Source organism: Psammomys obesus, unplaced genomic scaffold (genome assembly GCF_907164565.1).
Source record: "Psammomys obesus unplaced genomic scaffold, mPsaObe1.curated_primary_1811, whole genome shotgun sequence".
Lineage (NCBI taxonomy): Eukaryota > Metazoa > Chordata > Mammalia > Rodentia > Muridae > Psammomys > Psammomys obesus.
In genome coordinates this window covers 2,673,918-2,700,719 of record NW_026596089.1, presented here as the reverse complement: position 1 = coordinate 2,700,719, position 26,802 = coordinate 2,673,918, and the positions used below count along the sequence as shown (strand labels likewise).

General features: G+C 43.1%; 2 protein-coding genes across 3 annotated transcripts in view; one reads left to right on the top strand and one right to left on the bottom strand.

Moving 5' to 3' along the window:
* Plagl1 (PLAG1 like zinc finger 1) overlaps nt 1-23,405 on the top strand; it is a 42,850-nt gene extending 19,445 nt beyond the window's left edge. The window contains exons 3-5 of one of the 2 annotated variants that reach the window (XM_055627740.1): nt 7,487-7,559; nt 18,248-18,571; nt 20,362-23,405. In XM_055627740.1, the coding sequence (XP_055483715.1) occupies nt 18,420-18,571; nt 20,362-22,183 (1,974 nt within the window). In that variant the 5' untranslated portion in view covers nt 7,487-7,559; nt 18,248-18,419 and the 3' untranslated portion in view covers nt 22,184-23,405. Of the gene's footprint in view, nt 1-7,472; nt 7,560-18,247; nt 18,572-20,361 lie in introns of both variants that reach the window. The other variant, XM_055627739.1, reaches the window with a different exon arrangement.
* A 3,108-nt stretch (nt 23,406-26,513) lies between these two features.
* The window catches only part of Zc2hc1b (zinc finger C2HC-type containing 1B), a 62,306-nt gene continuing 62,017 nt past the window's right edge, over nt 26,514-26,802 (bottom strand). The window contains exon 7 of the mRNA XM_055627732.1: nt 26,514-26,584. Coding sequence (XP_055483707.1) covers nt 26,514-26,584 — 71 coding nt within the window. The remainder of the gene's footprint in view (nt 26,585-26,802) is intronic.

Below are 26,802 nucleotides of genomic sequence, written 5' to 3'. Positions count from 1 at the left end.
CAATGCCCTGTTTTCCTGAAGGAATGAATGGCTCTGCCTAACTAGCTTTGTAAAGCGGTGGGGAATTCACTGCCTCTGTTTATTGACAGCTGAAAGGGAGCACACGGGGTAGAATGGACCTTCTTGTGAAAACCAGGCACAGGGAAAATTAGACCTCAATTTAACACAGAGGAATTTGAAAATTCACCCCAAAGGAGCTTGGAGTTTCTCATGCTTACATTAGAATGACTCAAGTTTGGGGCTAGTGTGCAATGAACAATGAGGGTTTTGTCACAACTATGCTATAAGTAGGAATATGGTATGCATAATGAATGATGGTAAGTAGAACTCTATTCAACACTCCCTTCTCTTTTTAAGACACAGACATAAAGACAAATGTGGACCATGATATAATCAGGTGATGCCTTTTTTTTTAACTTGAAGAAGAATTAATATTATGTGTGACTTCTCCAAAGTTTGTTTTTCATTTGTTTTTTCCAAAACATCTTTGAAGTTGAGATCTAAGTACATGCCAGGGACTCATACCATCACATCTTGTGTGATTATTAAGGTAATATAATGATTACCCATCAAAAAGTTTTTTATTGTTAGAATGCTTTAAATAGAAGTATGTGTCCAAAGTAAATGAAACTGATAGTGGACCAAGACCGCTCCTGGAATAACGATAGTTTATAGATCTTAAGATTACTACCTTCCTTTTCAGAACATAGTAAACTGTAGTTTATCGTGAGGAGCCATCCGCCCTTTCTTAGCTGTCCCCCCTTCACTCTCTCGATTTCCCAGAAAGAATTTATGGCTTTTTCCTTTGGCCCCAGCCCTTTGTGCATACTTTGGCCATAGCACTTAACACAGCCCCATAGGTCTTTGTTTAGGTGTATTCTTTAAGCTGGAAGTAAAGCAGCTGTGTCGTATTCATTTTTATATCTTCCAGCCTGGCAGAGCTCTTGGCTCAGTAACTGTGGCTGAATGAATGGGGGTTGATGGCTCCCTGTGCATTCCTGTGAATGTAATTACTTAACTAGGCTTCAACTGCAAATCCTAAATTTTGGGAAAACCCGATTGGTCTGTTGTACCTGGTCAGTGAGTGTTGCTTTTTAAAAATCTTTCCTTTATGGAGCATTAGCAAACACTGTTTTTTTTTTTTTCCTTCATAATTTTCTGGCACTCCATGAGCCCCTTTAAGAGGAGACATTAAAAACATAGGGATTTGTCTCTTTTGGGTCCAGCCTCTGTTTTCATTGCTAAAAAGATTCTTGGTGTCATGTATAGATATTTTCGTTAAGAAGATGAAAAGGCTTTTAATTAATAGTGCCGCAGACTTTTATCTGACTAACTTTAGCTTGCATTTGAGATGATTTAATTCTATGATATGTTGATAATATAGAATAAAACCTCCCCTGACAGTGTGTTTAATTCATTTTTCTGCCATTGTAGGTTATGAATCTTTTGTTAAAGGAAGCAAATAAACACCCCCCATGTGAGAAATGAGGGAGATCTCTATCCTATACAGCCACTTTGATTTCATAGGACCCTAAACCAAACCCAACTGCTAGATTATTCTCAAGTTACAACCTGTCTAACAGTATGATTAAATAATTAGGTATTGCATTATTACTGAAGATCATACTTAGTAGTATCTGACCTTGGATGTGATCCTAAGTACTTTTATATTTCAGAATAGCTATCTTGTAATCAGCCAAGTGGGAAAGGAGATACCTCATTCTTTAATGATACCATAAGGCTTATTAAACACTATAGGTCTGAATGGATAGATGGATGAGAAGTTAAAATATGTAGTATACATTCTGTAGTTTGTTTATTTTGAAGTTTTATTGTCATTTTTAGTGAATAGGAAAGACATTTTCAGCAATGCAAGAAGACCTTGACTCAGTAGGAGAAGTCCCAACTTGGGTCATATTCAGACTGGATTTTACTGTAGAGCTGGGAGGGTTTTGACATGAGAACAAAACATATGAAAGCTGTCTTGGTTTGTGGACTAGTCAAAGTTATGGCTGACATGCTGACATTTCTACAGTGCGACTAGTCTGAGGCCTGTAGTGGATTTCTGTCTGTGAAGTGACAGTTGATGGCTTTGAGTTGTTATTGATGTATTTCTTTTCCTTAGTCTTTTCACAAAGAAAAGTCCACCGGTGCCTTACCATCAATTGCCACCTCATCTCTATCCTTTTCTGGCTCTCAAAGTAAATCACTGGGTAGGTCAAGGTCAAGTACTGTCTTCTGGGTGTTTCAGTTTAGTGAAAAAAAAAATACTTATGCAAAGGTGGAGTGTTGGGGCTTGACATTTTGCCTTTAGTGGTCTTGCCCTGTTCTTTAGAGTCACCCCCTCCTCAATCCATAGCTCACATGGGATACTTACATACATTTTGGGCAAACACTCATACACATTACAAATAGATAAATCTTTAAAACTACTTTCCTTCTCCATTAGCAGTTAAAACAAAAGGAAAGGCAGTGGGTATTCTCGGAGAAGAGTATAGAATAGTATTCAAGTTAGCCAGTGTGGCTCATTTCCCTATCAGTATTTAAAACAATCCTGGAAATGATGTGTGCTTACACCATAGCTAACATAGTTTATTGAGAGAATAATGCAATTGACCCATTATGTAGTACTTACCAAGGTAAAATTCTCCCTTTTTGTCTCAGCAGCAGGAATTAAAAGTGATTCATAAAGAGCGCACACAATCACCATGTAAATTGGAGCCACATTAAGATCACAGTCATTTTATGTTGTTTTCTTTAATGCTTTTCATTTGGCCCATCTATTCAGTTCACAGTGTGCAGGAGAGCTGCTGGTTGTGATTCAGAGAAGATTAGAGACTCTCTAAATGGTGTTATAGAGAAACGGAGCAGAATGGCTCCATTAATTTTTTTGTGGGCAGTGTTTTTGTTGGTGGTGCTGATATTTTTCCCTCTATGAGAATAACTATTTACCTGTTGTAATGTATAGCAGTGGTGAATCCAAAGGCATACTCCCTGCCTACTGTGTGTGGTCTCTTTCTGTAACACAAGCCTGAACACACTGTTTCCTGATTAATAACTTTCAGTGGTTCTGATTAGACAGGTCTCTTGGTTGAACTGACAGAAACTAATGGGGCCATTGAGGAATTCCAAACAGGCAGGTGACAGGAATGCATTAGCATGCCAGCAAGGATCACTCTGACAGGACCTTTGTGATTTAGAAGGTAGGGGAGCCAGTCCCAAAACTCAGAGACCTGTGTAGATCTCAAATGCTGCCCTTCCACAGTCCTGGCACCTGGTTTTGTGCTTACCAGCTTGGGGGACATTTCAGAGACCATGGGAAAGTTCTGTGTGGAACGAAGGAGTGGACTGTGCCTTCCTTTACTGTCCGTCCCATTCTTTCCCCCTTGGTTTTAGGTACCACAGATGGGAAGTCTAAGTGGATCATCTTTGTCCATTCTGCCCCATGAGTGGTCACTGTTCCAGAAGCCATTTCCAGCCACAGATGAAGTGGAATTGGCTTGGAGGATCTGACTGACCTCCAAATATTAGCTCCTTCCCCCAAACCCAAGCATGTCATTGGTACCTCAAGTGCCTATCATTATAGGCATTGGCTTTGAATTAACCCATCTTGTTTCAAGCATTTCTTTTCTTTGTCTTAGGGGTAGAATCACATCTCTCCTGAAGCACCTTGGTTCTAGCTCTCATCATTTTCATCTTAGGGAAATCATCTGGCCACTCCCTGCCCCAGCCTGTTGACGAGGAAGTCTATCTTGGTTAGGAATACAGTCCAGGCTTCCTGGACCTCAGTCTGCAACTGCTCTGCCCTCTACCTCCTGCCTCTTCCAAGTAGGCTCTCCTTTGTTTTTGTTTGTTTGCTTAAAAGCAAATTCAGAGCTTAAGATAAAGGCCTTAAATAACACTGTATGCCTTTCCCTTTCTAGGGATTTTCATAGGAATCAGAGGAGTGAATCTCATGAGTACACTCTAACATCAAGCCCTGTCTCCGGTCTTCCTGCTCTATCTGCTCCAGGGTACTAAAACACTGGCCTGCCCCACCAGTACCTTCAGGGCCTGTGCTTCCTTCTGCAAACCCGGGTGGCCTTTGTCTGCTTTTGACAGATTGGTTTCAGTCCCAGAAGTCCTAGCAAGTCTAGGGGAGAGGCAAAATTCTAAGGATGATTCTTGGCTCCTTACCGAGGCATTACCCATAAATCTGAATCTCACTGTACAAGGTCAGAGAGCTGGGTTTTCTCCCGAGCCACCATCCTTGAGTCTACAGCCCCAAGAAGAAAGAAAACCTAGAGAATGCCATCTAGACCCGTCTTAGGTGCCTTTCTTACACTGGCAGAGTGTTTCCTTGAACTTAGATTTTCATGGCGCCAGAAAGGTGAGGGACTGACCCTTTGCCCTTCCATATATCACAGTACTGGTGACTTGAAGCCTTGCAGCTGTCGGTGCAGGGTGGGGAGTGGAGGCTGGAGGCCCAGCAGAGGTTGGCTTCCCTCCCTCACAGAGATGCTCCCACGCAGCTGTCTGGTCAGGGATCCTGTCCCAGGGCCCCCTTGCCACACTTAGAGATTGCTTTTTCCTTTCCAAACTGGATCTGGGGTGACATGGCAAAGAAGGGAAAAGTCTTTCTGTTGTTTAAATTCTTCCTGAGTTACAAATCCTGCAGAATTCCTGTGGTAGGTTTAAATGGTAACAAAGAAGCTTCAGGTTTTGTCTGCCTTTGGCTGGGAGAAAAGATGAAAGATTAGAAACTTCCCACCTGTGCTGATCTCGTGGCCATAGGAAAGGCACAGTAGGGAACTCTGAAAGGGCACAGAGTTGAGAGACAGTGTGACCCATGAGGGGCAGTAGGAAGGGAGTAGCTTTTTCTTTCTGGATTTATAAAAAAGTTCAGGATTGAAGATAGCAATTTGGGAGGATTCTGACATCAGGAATTATTTGAAACCTTGAATTTCATGCATGGGGAATACAGAGATTATCTAAAATCAAAGAGCAGAAGCCAGATATGAGGATCCTAAATCTTAAAATTTCATGTGACCCTTTGTCAGCCTGGTCTTCTTGAAAATGGCATTCTTTGGAAGTAAATGTGGTCTCCCCTAGGGTCTCTTCAGAGATAGGTTCTCAAGGTCCATGATCCATCTCTCTGTGATGAGATATATTTAACTGTAAGTTTCCAAGTTGGTGGGCCCCATTACATAGGAGGTCATGGTCTTCAAAAGAAAAAGACGCATCTGAGAGGCTTTCCTAAGCAAGCCCTGTACATCTTTACTGAAAGTTAGAGCACAGCTGCCAGTATCTGGCCCTGTCCAGTTCACTCTCACTCAGATCCTTAGACATAAAGAAGTAAGTTTCAGGCATTTACTTTAAAAAGGAGCATCTCAAAGTGGACAAGCTGAAACTGGAAGAAATCTCTCTGTTCAGTTTGAGTTTCACTGAAAGCTCAGCCAGGAGCTAACCCAGTTCATTAACTGGGGAAAAGGCACGTTCTAAAATATGAAGATACTAAGGCAGAAATGTGTTCTAGAAATCATACACTCTAGATTGGCGTAGCTTCCATTTTTGTTGTCCATGGATGGCATTAAAAATCCATTTAAAATAGTTAATGTGATTCTATTTACCACATGCCAAACTCCCTTCTTAGAAAAACATGGTTTTTCTTGTCCTTCTGGAACTCTGAGATACCGCCTTAGGATTGTTTAATTTTATAGGATCATTTTTATCTCATGATTCTTCTTTTTGTTTTTGTTTTTAATTAACATTTGAAAACCATTTTTTTCCCTCCACTGTTGAAATCTAAGACCTGAAAAGTAGTCTGCAAATGGCATCACGTCAAAGTGAGATGGGTGATTTTTTTTTTTTTTTTTTCCTAATGGTCTCATCTCTGCTATGTTACATTGTCGCATGATGCACAGGATTGTCCCCTGGGCCCTGTCTGGCTCCAGGTTCTCCTGGACACTGTTCACTGTGTGTGTGTGAGGTGGTGCTGGGTGGGGCAGGTGGAAAAGGCTGAGGGGCTTGAGCCCCTCCCTGCCAGGGCCCCCCTGCCAGGGTTCACACTGTGTAGCAGAAGAATAAGCTGTGTGAGTCCGCTGAGGCCAAGTATTGTTGAATGCAGAAAGCAATGGCTTTCTCTTCTTGATGATTTGAATATTTTGACAATGAAGCCAAGCTACTCTACTGCCTGGCTTGTGTACCTCAGTTTCTGTAAGCCCCTTCCTGGGCAGCAAAAGCGAGCGCCCTGCTCTCTGAATATATAAATCAGTATTGTCCACCGGGGAGATAGGCAGACTCAATGAAGAATCATCCAGACTAATTTTATTCTCTTGCTTTCATGTGTTTTAAATCTCTTGAAAAAAAAATTGTGAACATAAGCCTCTGGGGACCACCCAATTAAATGCCCACCATCAGGGTGGAGCATTTTGAGCTGAGGTGAACCACTTCCGTGGTCTGTTTATGCAAACAGAGTGAGGACCAGATGAAAACAAACAGATTCAGACAGATACATGGTCACCTCCATGCTTTTCTGGACTGCGTTTGATTGTTTTAAAACCTGTCGAAGGAAAGCTGCAATTTTTCAATTTTTAACATACAAGGATGTTTGTATACAAAACAGACATAGCCTTTTTTGATCAAATTAAGAGAACAGGCTGTCAAGTGAATAAACTGCTTAAATGAGATAGAATTGGCTTTTACGATCAATTGGTTTCATACTGGTTAAGAAAATTCTGAGGCATTCTCTCTACCCCTCCAAGAAAATCAATTTGGCAGAATAGTTGTAGAATGAATTGACGAACAGGGATATGGGTTTCTAAATGTGTGTCAGTGTTTAGTGGTACAAAGTTGACGTGAGGCCCAGGCTCCTGAGGACTACAGAAAAACATCAGTTTTCAGGGTTCCAGTCATGCTGTTTTAGTCTGTGCTGATTTGTGAAGTGGCCTTGGAATATGTTATTTTTAAAAAAAAAAATCCCATCTAATTCTAATGCATAGTCAGGTTTAGCACCCACTTAACTGCATATTCAATTTAGAGATGTCATCTTTTTTGTACTGCAAATCTATATGCTTACATAAGGTTTCTGCTGAAAATGCATGCCACCCAGTTACGGCTTTATTTCGATTCATAATTTGTTTCAGGTTCTGTTACTGCATAGATTTGCATACCTGTTTTACGGCATTTTAATATTGTTGTTTTAAAAGAAACACCATTTCCTCCGAGTGCTGTTTTGCATATTTTATGTAAGCAATTTCATATGTTTTTTCTTCTACTTACAGAGAGCAGGGGAAGACCTCAGAGTTCTAATCCAGTTGCATGTAGGACAAAGGATATACTTTAAATAAAGATTATTTATTAAGATGCTTGAGAACGCAGTAGGGAATCTCATTTATAAACACATCGGGGGAGCATGTACTTAAAAAAGAAGGTTCAGGTGGTAGAATCCTGGGAGAATGTTCCTCTAGCTTCATTCCCTGACAATGTCCAAGGTCTCTTCTCACAGGTTTGAGTCTTCAGACGGACTGCTAGAGGACTCTACACCTGCCTCTCAGCTGGCTTTCCTGTTCACGAAGAGGGTATGAAAGTTTAGAAATTGTTTTTATCTGGACATATTTGAAAAGAATTGTTTGGGCTAGCTCCGTGTGGTGGCACATGTGCCTTTAATCCCTGCACTTGGGAAGAAGAGGCCAGTGAATCTCTGTAAGTACAAAGCCAACCTGGTGCATTTGGGAGTTCCAAGACAGCTAGGGATACATCGTCTCAAAAAACTAAGTTGCTTAGAAGCACATGGCAAACTCAGGGATGCAAGAATGTGATAGAGGTCCAAGGTACTTCAGGAAAATTGTAGTAGAGCCCGCCCACATGCATTTCTCCCCCATTTTCCTCTTAAACGATAAAACACTTTAGGATTCTTTTGTAAAAGCATGAATATACTCTACATCTTAGCGACTCTGTTGATGCAATTAGCAACTTTCCAAGTCTCCTCTTCCAGCTTCTTTACCCTGTCTGCAGCCCCAACCATACCTTGCATGTCTGTGGCATTATCTGCTGTCAGTTCATAACAGTTCAAAAAACTGTAGGCTGCCTCTGATGACAGACCTATATATTTGAACATATGTCAAGGTGTTCTTCCCTTGTGGAAGAGGATGAGCTATAAACCCATAGAGGCTGCTGCACTTAGCTTCGCCAGGGAACCCTCTGCCCATTTTGGGATTGATCTGGAAACAGTGGTAAAAACTATTGGTCTCTGCTTAGCCAGGCAGCTTGCCTGGATAGAAATAGAAGGGCACGGGGCTTAGCTAATGACAGCTAGAGCTCCTCTGTACTACTGCAGGAAGTTACTCCTTTCCAGACACCAGGTACCAGGCATGTTCTCAGCACAGTAGCCCACTAGTAAGGATAGTGAAATTTAATTCATTGATTATCAAATGAAGTCACTGATGCCTCTCTATCTTTATGGTGGAACTATGAGTAAGAAGTGAACTGAATACCGTGAGAAGGCTTTATATGAGCTCAACCAAAATACTACAGTATTGCTTTAAGTATTATTTTGATTTCTATGGAAAGACAACTGTTACTAAATGACAGTTTGATTAATTAACCAAGAAATTGAAATTCATACCAAGAGGGTCAGCATTATCTGCCAAGAATGGATCAAGCCTCCAGGGAGTTGTAATTAGTCTGGGGAGGCTAGAGAAGAGGAATCTTGACTCTCGTCTTCCATTTATAGTGGACATGACTTTAGAGGACAGAGTGTATGATAACCAAGGAGCTCTGGAATATGTCGCCCAGGCTTCGGGTGAGAGCCCACAGGCTGAGGAAAGGAAAGGGCTAACCTGGCAGTAGACATCTGTCTTAAGGGGCTCAAGGGGACAGGCCCAAGCAGGATGTGTACCAAAGTGGGGGAGGCAGAGAGAGGCCTGGAGGAGGCTGTAGACTCGTGTGTGTGTGTGTGTGTGTGTGTGTGTGTGTGTGTGTGTGTTGTGTGTGTGTGTGTGCACGCGCGCGCGCGTGCCTCAGTGGGAAGCTGGCTTTACTGAGCAAGGTGCCTGTCCTGTAGGAGGCTCTGGGCTCAGAAGGGCAGATGGAGCCTGCTGTGTTGGGGGAGGGACCACACATGTGGATTGCAGGGGCAGCTACTTAGCGAGTTCACATTCCTCCCTGTCTCCCGTTGGACTGAGCATGATTGTGATGGTCTGTTACACAGACAAAGACCTAAAGCTGTGAATGGGGGAGGAAAGACACACAAGGTTAAGAAAAAGAGGAGGCCTGCCTAGTTAGTGTTCCTCTCAAGCTTTCTTCCCCAGTCCCTAACATTCCTTTCCCCCTTTCAGAGAAGCCCATGCAGATGCTTAGAAATGTTGCCTTCTTTCTTTACTGTCACTTTCTTTCAAAGCACAAACCCAATAAAATGTTTACCAGCATTAAGGAAAAAAAAAAGACTCAGAACTGTAAAGGCTCAATGATTAAATACTTTTACACTTCACATTTATCTTTCTACATGAACAGTTTTCTTGGCAGATACAGAAAGTTCGCTTTTTCATATCACAGATTCTAAGTTCTGGATAGCCATCCATTGACAAGTTTGTTTGTTTGTTTGTTGCTTGGTTTTTTAAATAATAGTGTATAAGTTCCTGGACTCAATCTTGTGCGGAAAAACTCATTAGGAGCTTCTGAGCAAGGCCTCACATTTTCTGTTCCTTTCAGATAGTCATGCAAGAGAGAGCAATGACTGATGGCCTCTCAGTTAGGCAGTCCACTGCTGCCTGGCCCTGACCTCCACTCCCTATGTGACAAGTCTGCTTTCCTATGCTTAAAGAGCCTCTCATCTAGACTTTCCCTCCATACCTTTCCTCTCCCCATGCATCCAGGCAGGCTGAACTATGGCTCCACATCACTCTTCCCTCCTGTCCCTCTGCTGTTCTTCATCTATAACACACAGCTCCTTGTTTTGTTCACCTAGCATCTCAACAGCCTCCTCAGAGACTGTCAGAACTTAGAGCAGCAAAATTTATACCTTCACGTCACCCAGACCTTCCTGCAGATACATGGGTGTCCACACTCTTGGTCCTTTCCTGTTTATGCAGAGAAACCACTATATGAGGCTGCACGACCCACCCAAGTCTTGAGTAATCCCTTCTGGACAGTATAGATTGTATATCTCTTCCGGAGAGTCTTAACTCATGGATCTAGTTTCCCCTTGTCATTGTAACTCAGATTGCTTTTGTTTTTCTCAATATTAACCTGTACCCTTTCACTTCCTAGAAAGAACCCAGGCCTTTTTTTTTTTTTTTTTTTTTGTCCCAGAAGTATGGTTTTGTTGGGACAACAGGCCATGCTGCTAATTGGTGTTCTGGTTAGCCATGCTTAGAGTCACAGGGAGGAGATCAGCTATCAGATATAGAAGCATGACTCTACAAAGGTCTAAAAGGCCAGTTGACAGGGATTTATAGGGAGGGTGGAGGGGATGTGTTCTCATTTGTCACAAAAGAATAGTCTCCACCCCTGACTTGGACAGTTGAGGATCTGCTGTTAATACCAAAGGCTTTTTTTGGGGGGGGGGCTGTGGGGGTCTGGACTGTTGGGCTGCTTATTGCATACCAGGCTGCCTAGTCTCCATCAAGAAACCGTCGACTTAAAACAAAGATGACCTATCCTAGGTTCAAAACCAGTCTGGGACTCAACACTTGTGTTTCTGTCTGCTGGGCTCTCTTGAGACATTTGTCTTCCCCCCCCCCCCGAATGTTCTATTTAAGAATTCAGTGTGTGATGGGGAGTGGAGAAGCAAGGGTCTGTAAAGATAGCTCTTTTCTTGCTTTCTCCCATTCCGCCTCCCTCACAGGGCTATGAAAATGGAGTCACCTCATCCCCTGAATTTACTCAATGGGAAGAGAAGGGGGTTGATGGTGGTGTTGGGGGAGGGAGGCTACAGACATTAGAAGAGGGTGCTTGTGTGTGGTGATAAGCCTTACACCCTGCCTACCAGAAGCATCTGGAGTGGTGTGGCTCCTTCCTTTGTGGTACTTTAAGGTTTATATACTTCTCATTACAGCTGAGATGGTTTTGTGGACATTCTTTACCTATTGTTCCCTCCTCTTCCTTTCTCCCTTCCTGTGTATAAAGTCGGTGATTAGTGTGGGCTGATAGTATCTTCAGGCCACCAAATAAAAACTTGATTAGTTTGTAAAGGTAGCACATAAAGTAGGCATTGTGACATTTTTGTGCATACTTTTGTTCTTACTAGTGTCCCCTCTCCATCCCCCCCCATTCCCTTCTCCCTCCTGCTGGTTCTCCCCAATCCAGTAGCCCCTCCTTTTGCTTCTCACCTCATTTGTATTCCATTATATTCTCTCTCTCTTCCCTTCCTCATCTCTTTTTTTTTTCCTTTCATGATCCACTTTCTGGTTGCTTAACCTGCATATATATACACACACATATACATGTGTACAAATTCAAATCCACGATTAGTGTGTGAGAGCTAAATAAACTGTAGCAAAGAAATTCCATCTGTGAAAAGTCTACTCTTTGCTAGTGGATGAGGCAGCCACAGATGGTCATTTTTAAGCCGTTTGGGTCTCCTTTATACTTCTACTATGCACAAGTAAGTTACTTAGGTGCATTTTACCAAGATTTTGTAAATAAGACTTAATTCTCATTTGCTCTGTTTTCTCATTATAGCCCACCCCTCATTGTCTTCCCCAGGAGGAAGCCAGGGAATTTATGGGCAGAGGCTTCTGTCTTTGGGGCACTGGGAATTTCAGGCCCCCACATGTCTGCTTCCCTCTCCTTCTACAGCCCTGAATAGATATCAAAGGGGAAGACAGAGTCTAGTTGCAGCCTGCCTTAAGGAAAACAAACTTCTCTGTGCCCCAGGGTTAATGAACTTCATCAGCCTACCTGGGGGAGAAGCATCATCAAGGTTGCTTTTGTGATGAGCTTTCTGACAGGATCTCAGACCACCCATAGAGAGTTGAGTCATTTCTAAAGTTGCCACATAAGCCTTGGTCCTCATAGCACCCACTTTTCCTGGAGCCATAGTATGGCAGAGGATGCCAGCAACTTAGTACTTAGTCACCTTGGCGTCCCGGGCACCATTTGAAAAACCTCCAGACCTAAACCAGAAAGATTAACTCCTATTCTTTGCTGGAGTATTCCTCTGGACCTTAGGGTTTCTTTACTGGCACCATGTGCTGTTTTTACTAGTCTAGGCACTAACCTGAGAAGCCTGCTAACAAAGCATCACTGAAGCCTGTTCTCCCCTCCTTCCCGTTCTGTCTTTAGATGCAGGATAGAAACCTAAATGGTCTCTCTCTATCTCTGGTCCCTCCAGCTACTTTCTCTTAGACCTTATTACGAGTAGACGTGAGTAGAGGGTCATAAAACAAAACAAAACAAAACTATAAGAAGCCTTGTATACTTAAGGATGGGGGGTATCAACACAGGCCTCGCTGCCCAGCAACTCAATTGGACCCTTGTGGACTCACTTGTCCTTGACATTGGTGGAGTTTCAGGAGTAGAGAGTAACTTTCCTGAATCAGTCCACATCTCAAACTCCACTGTGTTCACACTGTGAACAGAAAGCACTCGTCCCTTTTAAAAATGTATGGGTCGCGTACATATCTGGTGTCCTGAAGCTTGGTTTAATCACTTAGACTGCTTTCTCCATATTACCTTTAAATATTAGATTAAAAAATGTTACTTTGGCTTTCTTAATATGGGCCTCATTATTAAGAAAGTAAGAGCTTTAGTCACCAGCTAAACAATTCCTGACAGTTGAAAGGAACCCAGAGGCAGCAAATCTGATTTTTCAGCCAGCTATAGGGAGACCTTCCCCAGGGGTGGTGATGGGGCACTGTAGTCAGGGGTTCCCACCAGTGTGTGTGAACTGGGGTAAGAGTTCCAGACAGATGCAGGTGGAGATGTCTGCGAACCTGAGTGAACCCACAGTGTGGAAGGGGCACCTCATTCCTTCAACTGGAAGAGACAGGGAAACGGGTTTGCCTAGCAGACAGGGGACTCTCGGCATTCCAGGCTTGGAAGAAAACACAGTTGCTACAAGAGAATGTAGCACGCAAAGGAAAGAGCCCAGCAGGCTGATCTTTGGCCTTGATTCCTTTGAGCCACCATGGGAGAGAGGTCTGCAGACATGGCTGGGTGACAGGCCTTGTGGAGCCAACTTATGAGTTCATTGCAGGCAAATGTCTTCGAAGTGATATGTCAGCTCAAATGTCAGGGGATTAATGATAATATCTTAGTCTCATATATTTAACAGAAGACTTAAATATGCCAACAAATGAACCCCTGTGATTGGTGGACAGCCTGCCTTCCAGGATAGTACCTATTAAATTATCACCTGTACACATACTTGAAATCAATTTGTACAGATTGTTTACTACTGAATTCTCCAAACAAAACAAAACAAAACTATGTTATTCTAAAACTTTGCATTTTATTCTGATGAAGCGTAGGCACAAAATATGTAGCACATGAATTAGCAAATTGTAAACATGTAAAAACATTTGCATGGAATGATAGCACTCGGAAGGTTTTTCTCTCATTTCTCACCTCAGGGAAGGCCCTTTAAACCTGTTTGAACTTAGGACCCCTTAAAAATGTTAAGAAAATTGTGACTCCTTTCTCCATGAGGACTCCACTACACATGCTAATTTTACATAGAAATCACAGAGACCTCATGAGCCTGCCATGGGCTTCGTGTCTTAGAGCTGGTAAACTAGCAATGACCACCGTAAAAGCTTCCTAGGAGCCTCGTGTGCTCTCTTCAAGGCATGTGCCATGAGAGACCTAGCTCTTCCAACATGGTCCTTGCTCAGGCTCTATACCCCACAATGTAATGAGTACACAGAATAAACGATAGGCAGGAAGAGGTAGGACAGTTCGGGGCTTCCACTGCTCCTGCTGATTGATGTGTTTCTAATTTGCCAAGAGAGACTTGATATTCAGTCCTTCAATGAACTGAGAAAAGTACCCTGAAGCCAGAAATAAAAAATATTTTTTGCTATTCCTGTTTGACAAATGGCTCCCTTATAATTTGTGAATACAAGAGGAAGCAAGCGAGCAAGCAAACAAACAAAAAACCCAACCTTGTTAAAGGGCCTTTTAAAATTAGCCTTTACACATGAAAACAGTCCCAAGTCTCGAGAACATGAGTGAGAAATTGTGGATCAGAACATTTAAACTCCATGTAGCAGTACTGGCCAGAAATAAATCAAAACAACCAACCAACTTAGAGTCTCCATCTTGGAAGACTAAAATGGAAATCTCATTTCCTCAGATATGGGCCTCACTTTGTATTACTGGGGACAATGGAAACAGGAGACAGAAGTCCTGGTTTATTTTGAGAATGCTGTAAAACAGTTGTTCCCCATTATATGATTGTGTTATGAAGAACTGGGGAAGTCCTGGGTCTCCATCTGTGCTCTGACCTCCTGATCCACTGTTGCATACCCCTAACCCCCAGGGACTACAGTCTTCCTGGCTGTTGTATATATACACATACATATGTATATATATGTTCTTATTCCAGCCTGACCCCCTCTTACCCCTCAAATAACCAGCGTGAGCAGAATGGAGCAGATGGCTCAGGCCTTCTTTGGTCACTTACAGATCTGTATCGCTCACTCGGTGTTTTTGGAATCAGGGGGACTGAAAATTAAGTCCTGAGATGTTTTGGGGGGAAGACTTACTATCTTTCCAGGGCGACAGGTGTTGAAATAGTAGTACTATGTGTAAGATTCAAATGGAATCAGTATGTCAAGACGCAGGCAGACGGACTCTTCAGGACCATAGCTTTCAGCTCTCTTGTAATTGTTGTTGGTTTGCTATATAGTAGACAGTCTATTCTAAGCACATCAAGTTTGAACTGAAGAATAGAATTATCAGTATACCTAGTACGAATTAGGTGAGGGCTGGCTGAGAGACATGACCAGCTTTTTTCCAATAGCTGAGGTTTCCTTGTTGCACAGAATTTTTGTGGAAGTTTGTGATTTTGTCATGAAAGCAGTGTAAACATTGGCATTCCAAGTTCCCATGTATATAAAATATTGAACTGGAATCTCTAAAGACTTTCCAAAGAAATTGAGTGTTCACAGTGGTGCAGCTTATTAGCTCAAGGGTGAATTCTGCTTTTTGTGTTAGGCTGGGTGTGCTTGACACAATGTACAAATCAACAGGATAAAGTTTTGGAACAGGCTGTTCTTAAAGTGCATAAGCTGAGCACAAGGTGTTTGAGAGACTTCTGTCTTGAGAGGGCTTTTTCTGTCCAGGGAACTTGAAGTTGAAGGAAACCTGCTGCACTCTTAAGTAAACCATAGCCTTGTATGCTGTGATTGCACCCAGTCTGAGAAGGCACAGGGAAAATGGCGTGGATGAAGTCCAGGACTGTTGGTATTTGGAATCTAGGGAAGAAGTGACTAGAGAATGGGACTGACAAACTATACTGTCAAGGGACAACTTTAAAAGCAGAGAAATACTGTTTTCTGTTGTATACATGGTGTGTTGATACGGTCCCTCATTCATCTGCAGATAAACTAAGAGTGCAGCTGTTCTTTTTGTCACTTCTTGTCTTCTTTCTATGCCTGTCTGCTCCATGCTGGTTCCTTCCACAATGCATAATTGGTGGCATACACATAGGTAGACGCCACACACCACTGCTCTGTCATGTGCATAGTTCAATGGTTAGGAGCTATTAGCTGCACCATGACACACAGTTCTTGTTCCATATATACTGTATACTTTGGGGTTTGTTTCAGTACAATCAGAAATGGAAAGATTATAAGTCATTTTGTTTGGTTGATTGTCCCCAATAGCCCGTTTACATATATTATATGATTATGTAAACCAAGAAGCTGGAATTCAGGGTAGAGCAGGAGTATGAACTGGGGAACCTCATCCCCTCCCTCTGTGTTAATAAAATAGTTGAACTAAATCCCTGTGTTTCAGCAAAACACCTGAGGGTTAATCAGTAGCATAGTCACGTGAGAGAAAAGCCCACACTTCCCGTCATCTCTCCACAGGCAATCTTAAGAGTCTGCCTGTGTCACTGCTATGTTAGCCACTAGCTGCCTGTGGCTGTTTAAGTCTAACTTAAGATAATTGCAATTTGCCAGTAGCATGCTTATAGTCTGGGGTAGCCATTGTTTCTATCACATTCCCATCACAGAAAGTTCTGTTGGGCATACTGTCCATCTCTTAAAGCCAGAGTTGAGGGGAATAAATTTCCTTAGATTAATTGAAAAAAGTCTGTGTGCCTGGAATTGGCAAGTGGGTGATGGGACTGCAGAACCTTTCCCACTGGCTCATCCAAAGTGATGAGTGCTCAGTGCTATTTCAGCTATGAAGGCAGTGAGGAAAGGAAGCATTTCACATTTTATAATCCATGTATGTTTTAGTCTTAAAAACAAAAACAAAAACCGACCGGGAAAGAACATCAAGCAATTTCAACTGAATGAATGTGTCTTGTAGCTGGCCCAGTACTACGGCCAGATCTGTGCTGCGTGAGAGTGGGAAAGATCGTGAGGCCTGGGCAGCACAAGCTTTCCACAGAGTGGACTTTCTAAAAAATGAGACTCTGTCTCTAACAATCAAAAATAAAGTCACACTTCCTGATGGAAGGCTAAGGCTGTCTGTGTCTCTGGAATCAAAGCCATCATAAAGCCTTGCTGTCAAGGTACTGGCTGAGGACACCATTATGTTCCTGCCTCAGACTAGTGCCAAGCCTTTAGGCCTAAGCACAGAAGTCAGCTTGACAGGCTTCAAGCCAACAGAACAGGGCAACAAGAAGCATCTCCCCCACACAGTGACCTCTGCCCCGACACTAAAGCTGTGGAGCAGGAAATGAGAAACACAAGGTTCTTGTAATAATACGTGCACGTTCTCTGTGTTGCTATAGTTAAAGGTGGTTCAGCCAGTGCTCACGTGTCACTGAGGCTTCTGAGCTGAAGGTGCCTTAGCGAAGTAAAAATTAATGTTTAACAATAGATGGAACTCTAAAGACTTAGAGCAATAGCTGAAAGGCTACAGGCAAGCTGAGCTTTAAAGACTTGCCCTAAAGGCTGGCCTGTGCATCTAGCATGAGCCTATCACAGGCTGGGCATCCCTTATCTGCAGTGCTTGGGAGAGAAGTGTTTCAGCTCTCAATATGGCTCTTCAAATATTTACATATAACAGAGTGAGATATCCTGTGGGTAGGACTTGAGCCTAAGCGTGGAATTCAGTCACGTTTCAGTTTCATACCCGTTTTATACCAGAGTGTGAGGTTTCAAGGTGTTGGTGTTTTGACTCTGACTTGTCATATTCAGTCAGGTATGAAAATTTCCACCAGTGCTATCAGGTCAACATTCAGACATTTTCAGTGGTTGGAGCACTGTGGTTTTTCAGATTTGGGATCTTCAACGTGTACTCTAATCTTCTTTAAAAAGTATTGACACATGGAGAGTTAGCAATCTCCCAAGATGAGCTATGGTCTACTGCATTGTTCATGATGCTCTTAGGCACACCAGGCCATTTATCTCATGGCCAGGAAAAAAAAGTCCAGGGGTTCTGTGACAGTGACAGAGATGTAAGGGTGATAAGGACTGGGACTGGCCACAAGATGAGCTGGAAGAGGCATCATTTCCTAGGCTAAGCTAAGACACAGGTAGCTGAGGGATGTGGAGTGATTTTCTAGAGAGATGGCCCCAGCTCTTGGAGTCATCAGTCTCGTTTCCACAGGAATGTTTCCCCTCTTCACCACAACCAGATTCTCTTTCCACACACTCTGTTTGTGTCAGGCCTTGTGCATAGTGATCTAACAAACAAATTCGCCGAGATGTATACAAATGATTTCTTCTCCTCTGAGAGTTTAAACAGGTGTTGTAAGCAACTTCTCTTATGCCAGCAGTGCATGGAGAGGAAAAGCTGGTGGTTTGAATAAGGGGTGGTCACTGAGAGCCAATAGCTCACTGCAGCACCTACAGGGAGGCTTGCTTTTGTCCCCTTGAAGCCGTCAACTGAGTCTCACACTGACCTGAGAGCACAAAGCTGATGACCTGGACACTATGAAACTAGCAGTCGTCATTAGGAGGGAGTGTCTCATCAGCTGCTGCAGGAAGCAAGGAGGGAGAATGGGGAGCTGAGCCCATTTGAGTCTTTTAAAGGAACATACTGATTGTGGGTCAGTGGCTCCAATGTAGTGGGGGTGGGGTGCTGGTGGTGACACGGTTTTCCAATAGCTGATGTGAGAAAACTGTTCCTCCTCTCTCCACAGAAGGCCATCCAGACGCCCTACTACTGGATCCCTTTCCTGCCCTGGATCTCTTCCTACACTACCCTTTTCTGGAGTCCAGCTGTAGTGATTTCCCACCTTCTTTCTGTCTGTGCTTAAATGGCACAGCATTTGGTCAGCACATCTGAAAAAGAAAGTGTGAAAAGCAAAGGCCATGGCTCCGTTCCGCTGTCAATCATGTGGCAAGTCTTTCCTCACCCTGGAGAAGTTCACCATCCACAATTATTCGCACTCCAGGGATCGGCCATTCAAGTGCTCGAAGGCTGAATGTGGCAAAGCCTTCGTCTCTAAATATAAATTGATGAGGTGAGAGGCTTTAGGAAGGTGTGCATTTTTACTTGGACCTTTAAGTGTCTCTTCAAGCCTTCAGGACTCTCACTGAAGGGAAAAAGGCAGGGTATGGGTACATTTTAGCCTTTTAGGGCCTCTTTAAAGCCATACCTCCACTATCTAGTAATCCCCTGATTATAGTGACACCTGAATAAGTGGGGTTTCACTTGTGTATCCAGACCTTGTGCATGTACATTTTCTCAGGCTTTCAGAGAGTCCACGATATACCAAGGCAGCAATTTTCAGATGAGTCCTTTAAGAGAGAGTTGGCATATAATGTGAATTATTTTTCTAGTGTCAATTAGGTACTGTCTACTATGAGGTAAGTGGCACCGAAGATGTATATTCTGACTACAGTGGATTTTAATAATGCCCCAGCAATGACAAACTACAGTCAGACTGTAGTCTGATTGACAGTGAGCGCTGTCAGTATACTTCTCTTGATGTTGCTTGCGTCTAACCTTCACAAAATGTTCATTCAATCTTCAGCTTGCTGATGACTCGCATATAAATGCAGAGGTGAGAGAATTAGCAGCCTGGTTTCCAATCTGAGTGAGTGGTCTTAGTACTACATTAGCTTCCCATCTTGTAGTACTTTGAAGGAAGGCACTTAAATGAGGTAACAGGAAGATATAAATTACATTCCTGACCTTAAGAACATCACTATTACTGATAGTGTAATATAAGTTGATGTTTAAAATAAGACTGAAAAGGCTTCTGTATTTTAAAATTCAAATGTCTTCTGTTGTAGGCCATTCTCTAGTTGTCATAGTAACGCTATCAAGTGCCCACCATGTGCACTGATTATGTCAGGGGCTTCCTGGTTAGTATCAAACTCCTTTTCTGTGCTTCTAGGCTCCCTTACTTAAACCAGAATGCTGGCTTCTGTGGGGTCATCTCAGGGTACTATGGGAGACCTGGGGAGGGGAAAAGACAGTGGACAAACAGGTTATTATAGTGAATAGAATTAATTAGAAATACAATGGGAAGTTGAATTGCTGCTTTAAGCACTGTTGAAGATGGGTGGTTCTGGAGAAATGACTTGTTCCATGAAGAAAGTAGGCCAAAGCAGGAAGGCCATGCTCTTCTAAGGAACTGGAGAGAAGTGAGATGGTAGGATGCTGAGATTTGTCTTAAAGGTGATAGGACAGCCATGAGCCCTAACAAGTTGTGTTTTAGAGGAAGTACTAGCCCAGAACCTGCACTATTAATTACTAAAAGAGCTTTCCCAAGTTTAAGGATGGCAGACTTTTGAAAAATCAGAAATTGGTTAGACACTTTCTCTGAGATTAAGCATACTTTTTTTTTTTTAAGGCTCCCAGGAGTCACTGACGTTCTAACCTCAATCAAGAGAGAAAGCAAGAGCTGTGTTAGGTACACCAACTAAATGTGGCAGTGATGAGTTCTCTGCACATCGGGCCAAACTGGGAAATTCAGAAATTTCTAGAGTATCATACACCCATTTAAACCCTTCCTGAAAAATATATTTCCTAATTACATTTTAAGATTTGTATGTAGCAGGAAAATGCAATATGTCAATATTCCTTATGGGTATAAAGTTGAATTTGGCTTTTAGTAATTCTTGGCATTTTAAATAATAAAATGTATGCATTAGGAAAATACAGAAAAGCAGTCTATAAGTGAAAATGTCACTAAGACCTAGAGAAAATAATGAGTAACATCTTGACAGTGTTGTCTCTGTAGCTCTTCTTCCTTCATAAAATAATTCTATTGCAAACTGTCCCCCCTCCCCTTTCTACTTCCAGACACATGGCCACACACTCCCCTCAGAAGACCCACCAGTGTGCTCACTGTCAGAAGACATTCAACCGGAAGGATCACCTGAAGAACCACCTTCAGACCCACGATCCCAACAAGATCTGCTTCGTTTGTGAAGATTGTGGCAAGAAGTACCACACCATGATGGGCTACAAGAGGCACGTGGCTCTGCATTCGGCCAGCAGTGGAGATCTCACCTGTGGGGTCTGCACCCTGGAGCTGGGGAGCACCGACGTCCTGCTGGATCATCTCAAGTCTCATGCGGAAGAAAAGGCCCACAATGCGGCCACCAGGGAGAAGAAACACCAGTGCGACCATTGTGAGAGATGCTTCTACACCCGGAAGGATGTGCGTCGCCACCTGGTGGTCCACACAGGATGCAAGGACTTCCTGTGTCAGTTTTGCGCCCAGAGATTTGGGCGCAAAGACCACCTTACTCGCCATACCAAGAAGACACACTCACAGGAGCTGATGCAAGAGAATATGCAGGCAGGAGAATACCTGAGCACCATTAACACCATTGCGCCCTCATTCCAGCTGAAGGCTGCACCTATGCCACCTTTCCAGTTAGCAGTGTCCCCCCAGAACGGGCTTGCAGGTAGCTTGGCACCTGAGGTTCATGGTCTAGTGCTTGCTCCCCCAGAACAGGCTCCGCAGCCTGTGCCACCAATGCCAGAGCCACTTGTTACTCTGCACCCTGGGGTAGTTCCCACCTCTCCTCCTCCCACCCTTCAGGATCATCAGTATAGTCCTGCTTCTACCTCATATGCCCCACTTGCAGGCCTGCCAATTAAAGCAGATGGCAAAGGCTTTTGCAACATGAGTTTCTTTGAGGAATTGCCTCTGCAAGAGCCTCTGTCGCCTCTCAAGCTTAACCCTTGTTTTGAGATGGCTAAGGAGGGGATTGGGAAAGTCACCCTGCCCAAAGAGCTGCTGTTAGATGCTGTGAACATAGCGTTTCCTGCATCTCTGGAGATTTCCTCCCTGTTGAGTTTTTGGCAGCTCTCCTCAACAACCTCCCAGAATGGTTTTGTGAATAATACCATCCCTGTGGGGCTGGGAGAACCACTGCCCCATGGCATAACTTGTCTGGCGGAGCAGCAGCAGCCACCACCACTGCTGCCACCACCACCACTGCCACCGCTGTCCCAGCCGCAGCCCCAGTTTCAGCTGCAGCTGCAGCCACAGCCCCAGCCTCAGTTGCAGCTGCAGCTGCAGCCCCAACCCCAGTTTCAGCTGCAGCTGCAGCCCCAGCCCCAGCTGCAGCCACCAATACAGCTACAGCCACCATTACAGCTGCAGCCACCAATACAGCTGCAGCCCCAGCCTCAGCTGCAGCCCCAGCCTCTGCTGCAGCCTCAGCTGCAGCCCCAGCCTCTGCTGCAGCCTCAGCTGCAACCCCAGCCTCAGTTGCAGCTGCAGCCCCAGCCTCTGCTGCAGCCTCAGCTGCAGCCCCAGCTGCAACCGCAGCCTCAGCTGCAGCCCCAGCTGCAACCGCAGCCCCAGCCTCAGCTGCAGCTGCAGCCCCAGCCCCAGCTGCAGCTCCAGCCTCAGCTGCAGCTCCAGCCTCAGCTGCAGCTCCAGCCTCAGCTGCAGCCCCAGCTGCAGCCCCAGCCGCCGCTGCCGCTGCCACCACCACTGCCGCCGCAGCCACAGCCGCTGCCACAGCCACAGCCACAGCAACAAGACGCCCAAATAGCAGTGGCCACTATGAGTCTGGGCCAGCTCCCACTACCCCCGCTGCCCCATGTTTTCACAGCTGGCAACAACACTGCTATCCTGCCCCATTTTCATCATGCATTCAGATAAACTGGTCCTTACGAGGGTGTTTTTCTTGTGGAAGATGTTTTAAACACCAGTTACAGTTTGAAACATCAGTTACAGTTTGAGGGGGGAGCTTTGGAAAACAGGATTGGGGCTTTAGCTTATTTGCCGTGACTAGCTTGAGAAAAAGAATTCTCTAACTGCATGCATTGTGCCAATATAATTAGTATTCACGCTTTGTACCAAATTTAGTGAGCGTGTGTGTATTCTGCAATCGAACTGCATGTATTATCGTATTATCTCCATATTATTATCCCTATATTATTATCCTCATATTATTATCCTCATATTATTATCATATAATCAAAACCAAGATCCAAAACGTCAGCTGCTATTTTGTAAATAGTTTATTGTGTTGACTTTAATTGTAAGCAATTGTGATGATGTTAACTAAGTACCTTTGTGTGTGTTACTGCCTAGAAAGGACATGATGGAAAAGTTTGGATTTCTCCAATTTGGAAAGCGTTTTTAAAAGAAGAGGGTAATCTTTGTGTGGCATTTATAACTAGGCTGTGTGTGTGTCTTTTCAGGGACTTGTCTATCTTCAGGGGACTTGTCTACCTTTAGGGTTGGATATAGTTTAGTTAGTCTTCTTGTAGTCTACTTTGTAGCTCGATAGAAAAAATTTGCTTGTGAAGCTATTGATTTCTTCATTTTTAAAGTGAATTGTAAGTGTAGTTTTCAATATTTTCATGTGATGTGTTGCAATGTGAGTGATGACTTCATTTATCTTAAAGACAAAACTGGTTGTCAATTATATCTGACAGAAAAAAAAAATCTCTGTGTAACCAAGTTAAGTAGCAAAATAATTGAGACATCAGTCAAAGAGTCTTGCTGACTCTAATACTCATTATGTTTTTAACAGGAATTTAAGAAACTGTACTGGAATTTTAAAAAAATACGTATATTAGATAAGACTTTTCTTTGCTTAGCTTAAACTGCTGCTTAAGCTGCTGAAGTTCTGAAGTACTGTTTGTAATCACCGATAAAAAGAAAAATGTAGCTGTAGTTTGATCAGTTTAAATCATTGTTAGTTTGTATCCCAAGAGGATTGCATTTTGCAATGTAACTGTGTTTGTAATCTCTCATTTGATATCTTGTTAATCGATTTTAGAAGTGTAAACCCCAATCTTTGAAGACTCTGTATTTCGTTTTTTGAGACTGTCTTTCTCAACATATATACCCTACATATAATAAAGGCTAAGCATCCAGCATCCCGACTTGAGTTTTTTCATTTAGCGACCCCGGCATCAGCATGTGCAACACTCCCACTGAGAGACAAAACCTCCCCAGCTCCCTCACGCCCCCTCCTGGTCATTACTTCTTCTGAAAGTATTTTTCAGCAGCCATTAGAACTTTTGAGTAAATTATGATTAAGAAAAACATATACGCTTTCGTCACATTCTCAGCACTGAGTCTTATGATATCATATGACTTATTTCTGATGCATAGGTCTAGCCACCAGAGGTTGGTGTTTCCTGTACTACCAGGATTCAGTTTCACACGTGTTTACACCTGTTAGAAAACATTATACCCCCTGGATATATGACAAGGTTTTGTTTTGGTGTGTGTGTGTGTGTGCGTGTGTGTGTGTGCGTGTGTGTGTGTGTGTTTGTGTTTGTGGGGGTGGTGAGAGAATGAGAAGCCTTGAGTTCATTTGTATATTGAAGAAATGTTGTCAGGTGGGGCTGAGCTAAAGCCTGTGACAGCAAGGTGGAAGCTTACACGAAGGGATCAACCGTGAGACCAGGGTTTGTAAGCCAGAGTTGACCCAGAGTGGACAATGAGGCAGTGAGATAACCTCATGGGATTGAAGTCACTATTTCTGGGATATCTTAGTTCCCACAGTCCCCCCTTCCTCTGGGTGGAAAGGCAGTCTCCCCAAACAATAGCCAACCTCAGCCAAGGTCTGCTTACAGACACTTTCACAAATACCTTTACATAGTCCACTGTGGTCTTTGGTCTGTTGCAGAAAATACTTGATTTTCCTGTAAGTGAAACAATGGCATTTGGTCCCTAAGGTCTAGATCATTTGCATTTCAGTGTACTGCAGGGCAGTGGGAGTAGTCCCTTTTGCTGAAATGTTGACCAAGAACGTGGCTTAACTTTCCCAACTAAAGACCCTGACTAAGAAACTGCTCTTGAACTAAAAAGTATGAACTTAATGTTCTACAAAGGGAAGTTTCCTGACCCTTAAGACTCCAAAGAGAAGGAAGAGTTGACTCACCTCCCAACACAACTGTGTAAACAAAGTGATGATAAAAACGAATAGGAGGCTTCAGGTTTGGCTGTGATAGGTGAATGTGGTACAAAGCCCTTAGAGCAGTTGCTCTCAACCATTGGAAAACATAGGTATTTACATTATGATCCATAACAGCAAAATTACATTGTGAGGTAGCAACAAAAATAATTGTCTGGTTGGGAGTCATGGCAACACGAGGAATTATGTTAATGGGTCACAGCATTAGGAAGGTTGAAAACCACTGTCTTAAAGCCTTCTTTCACACAGAAAGTTTTTTCAACCTTCCTCCTGTACTTCAAGAAATAAAGTCTGGGGCTCAAAATGATGGCATACATCTTCAGTCCCAGCGCTTGGGAGGCAGATGCAGCCAGAGCTCTACAACTTTGATTCCAGCCTACATATACAATGTGTTTGTGTGTGTGCGCATGCGCATGCATACAAGGGGGCATATAGACTGTTTGGAGGACTGACCTATCGTAGACAACTCTATTAGGTGTATACAGGAACATGTAAGAATGGAGGGCTGGAGGTATAAGCCGGAAATTAAGAGAGCTTGCTGCTCTTAGAGCAGACCTGGGTTTGGTTCCCAGCACCCACATGATTACAAATGTCTGTAACTCCAGTTCCAGGAGATCTGACATTCTCTTCTGACTTCTGCAGGACATGAGACATGCATGTTGTACATATATATGCTGCATACAATTTAAACAAACACATTAAAGAAACTAAAAAAATCATAGCATTAAAAAATAAAGTAGGAATTATTAGGAATCATAGTTTAATAGATACAAATATAAAAAAAATGGGATGTCATGGTTTTTACATAGAATGAAGTGGGTTAAAACCCGATGTTTCTAGCAGATAACTGTAGCTATCTAATGGCTAGCTCATAAAAATATATAAATATCAAAAACATTGTCATTCTTAAATGCCTTAAGGACACTTCAAGCATCTTTGAATCTTTGAATCTTTAAAGCAGACATTATGATTTAGGCTGATAAATTTAATGACTTTTAAAAAGTGTCAAAGGAGTAAATAAAGTTGAAAGCTAACATCACTTGTTCTGAAAGATGCCAGATAAGGACAGACATTTCTGGCCTTCTGTGGTGGTGTTTCTGGGTGACCAAACATCTAGTCTTCAGAAGCCAGGCTTCTGGAAGCCAGTCTGAGGACAGAAAGAGAAAAGGCAGGAGCATTACCACAGGCTGCACATGGAAAATTCTAGATAACCTGTGCCTTCAGATTTCCAAGTCATGGGAAGCATGTTTATCTGTGCCAGCCTTTCTACCATGAGATACCTTGTCTCTCAACCTAAATTACAATGTATTCATGCACAGCAGCAGGACAGAGATGTAGGAGTCTATGGATGTGAGCGCAAGGTACTTTTTAGGGAAAGTGTATTTGTAAAAAATGGAAAAGTCAATAGCTTCCAGGTAAAAAAGAAGTATTCTCTTTCCTTGTACAATCAAGACATAAACAGGACTGTAGAAATAGCTTGGTATAGTGCTTGCTTTGCAAGTATAGGATATGATTTTAATTTTCAGAACCCATGCTTAAAAAAAAAAAAAGCTGCCGGGCACAGTTGCACACGCCTGTAATCCCAGCACTCTGGGAGGTAGAGGCAGGCTGATCACTGTGAGTTCAGGACGCCAAGGCTACACAGAGAAACCCTGTCTAAAAAAAAAAAAAAAAAAGCCAGGAATGGTGAAGTGTGTTTGTTTATAATTTCAGGGAGAGAGAGAGAGGCAGAAATAGGCCTAGTTAATTGTTGCATTACAGGCAACAAGCAAGAGAGAGAGAGGCACCTGGTACCTGAAGAATGAAACCTGGAGCTGCCCTTTGGCTTCTGCATGCGTAGGCACACTACCTGCACACTTTAATCCACAAATAAAAAAATTCTAGGTGTCTTTTGAAACCACAAGCTCAGCAAACAGCTCCAAGGGAATACTTTGTCAGTCCCTCTCAGGACTTGCTCACTCTAGGCCCTTCTCTCAGAGGTTCACTCAGTAGGCCCTGTACATGACCAGCTGCACCTGGATACATATGGCTTTGTTCTTACCTGGCCTCAAGGAGTTAATCCTTTTTAGAAGATTTATTGAATCCTTGTCTGAGTTTTCCTCCAGAAGCAGGATCCATGGATAATCCTTTGCAAACATAAAGAGATTTGTTATGCCAAAACTGAACAATCCCAAGGGGGGAAATGAGGAACAATTGTGAAACCATCACACTGAATTCCAAACTCCTATTCTTGTTTTCTTTTTCTGGTATCTACAGATACAGACCCACCCATTCTTGAACTTGGGACAATAATAGATAGATAGATAGATAGATAGATAGATAGATAGATAGATAGATAGATAGA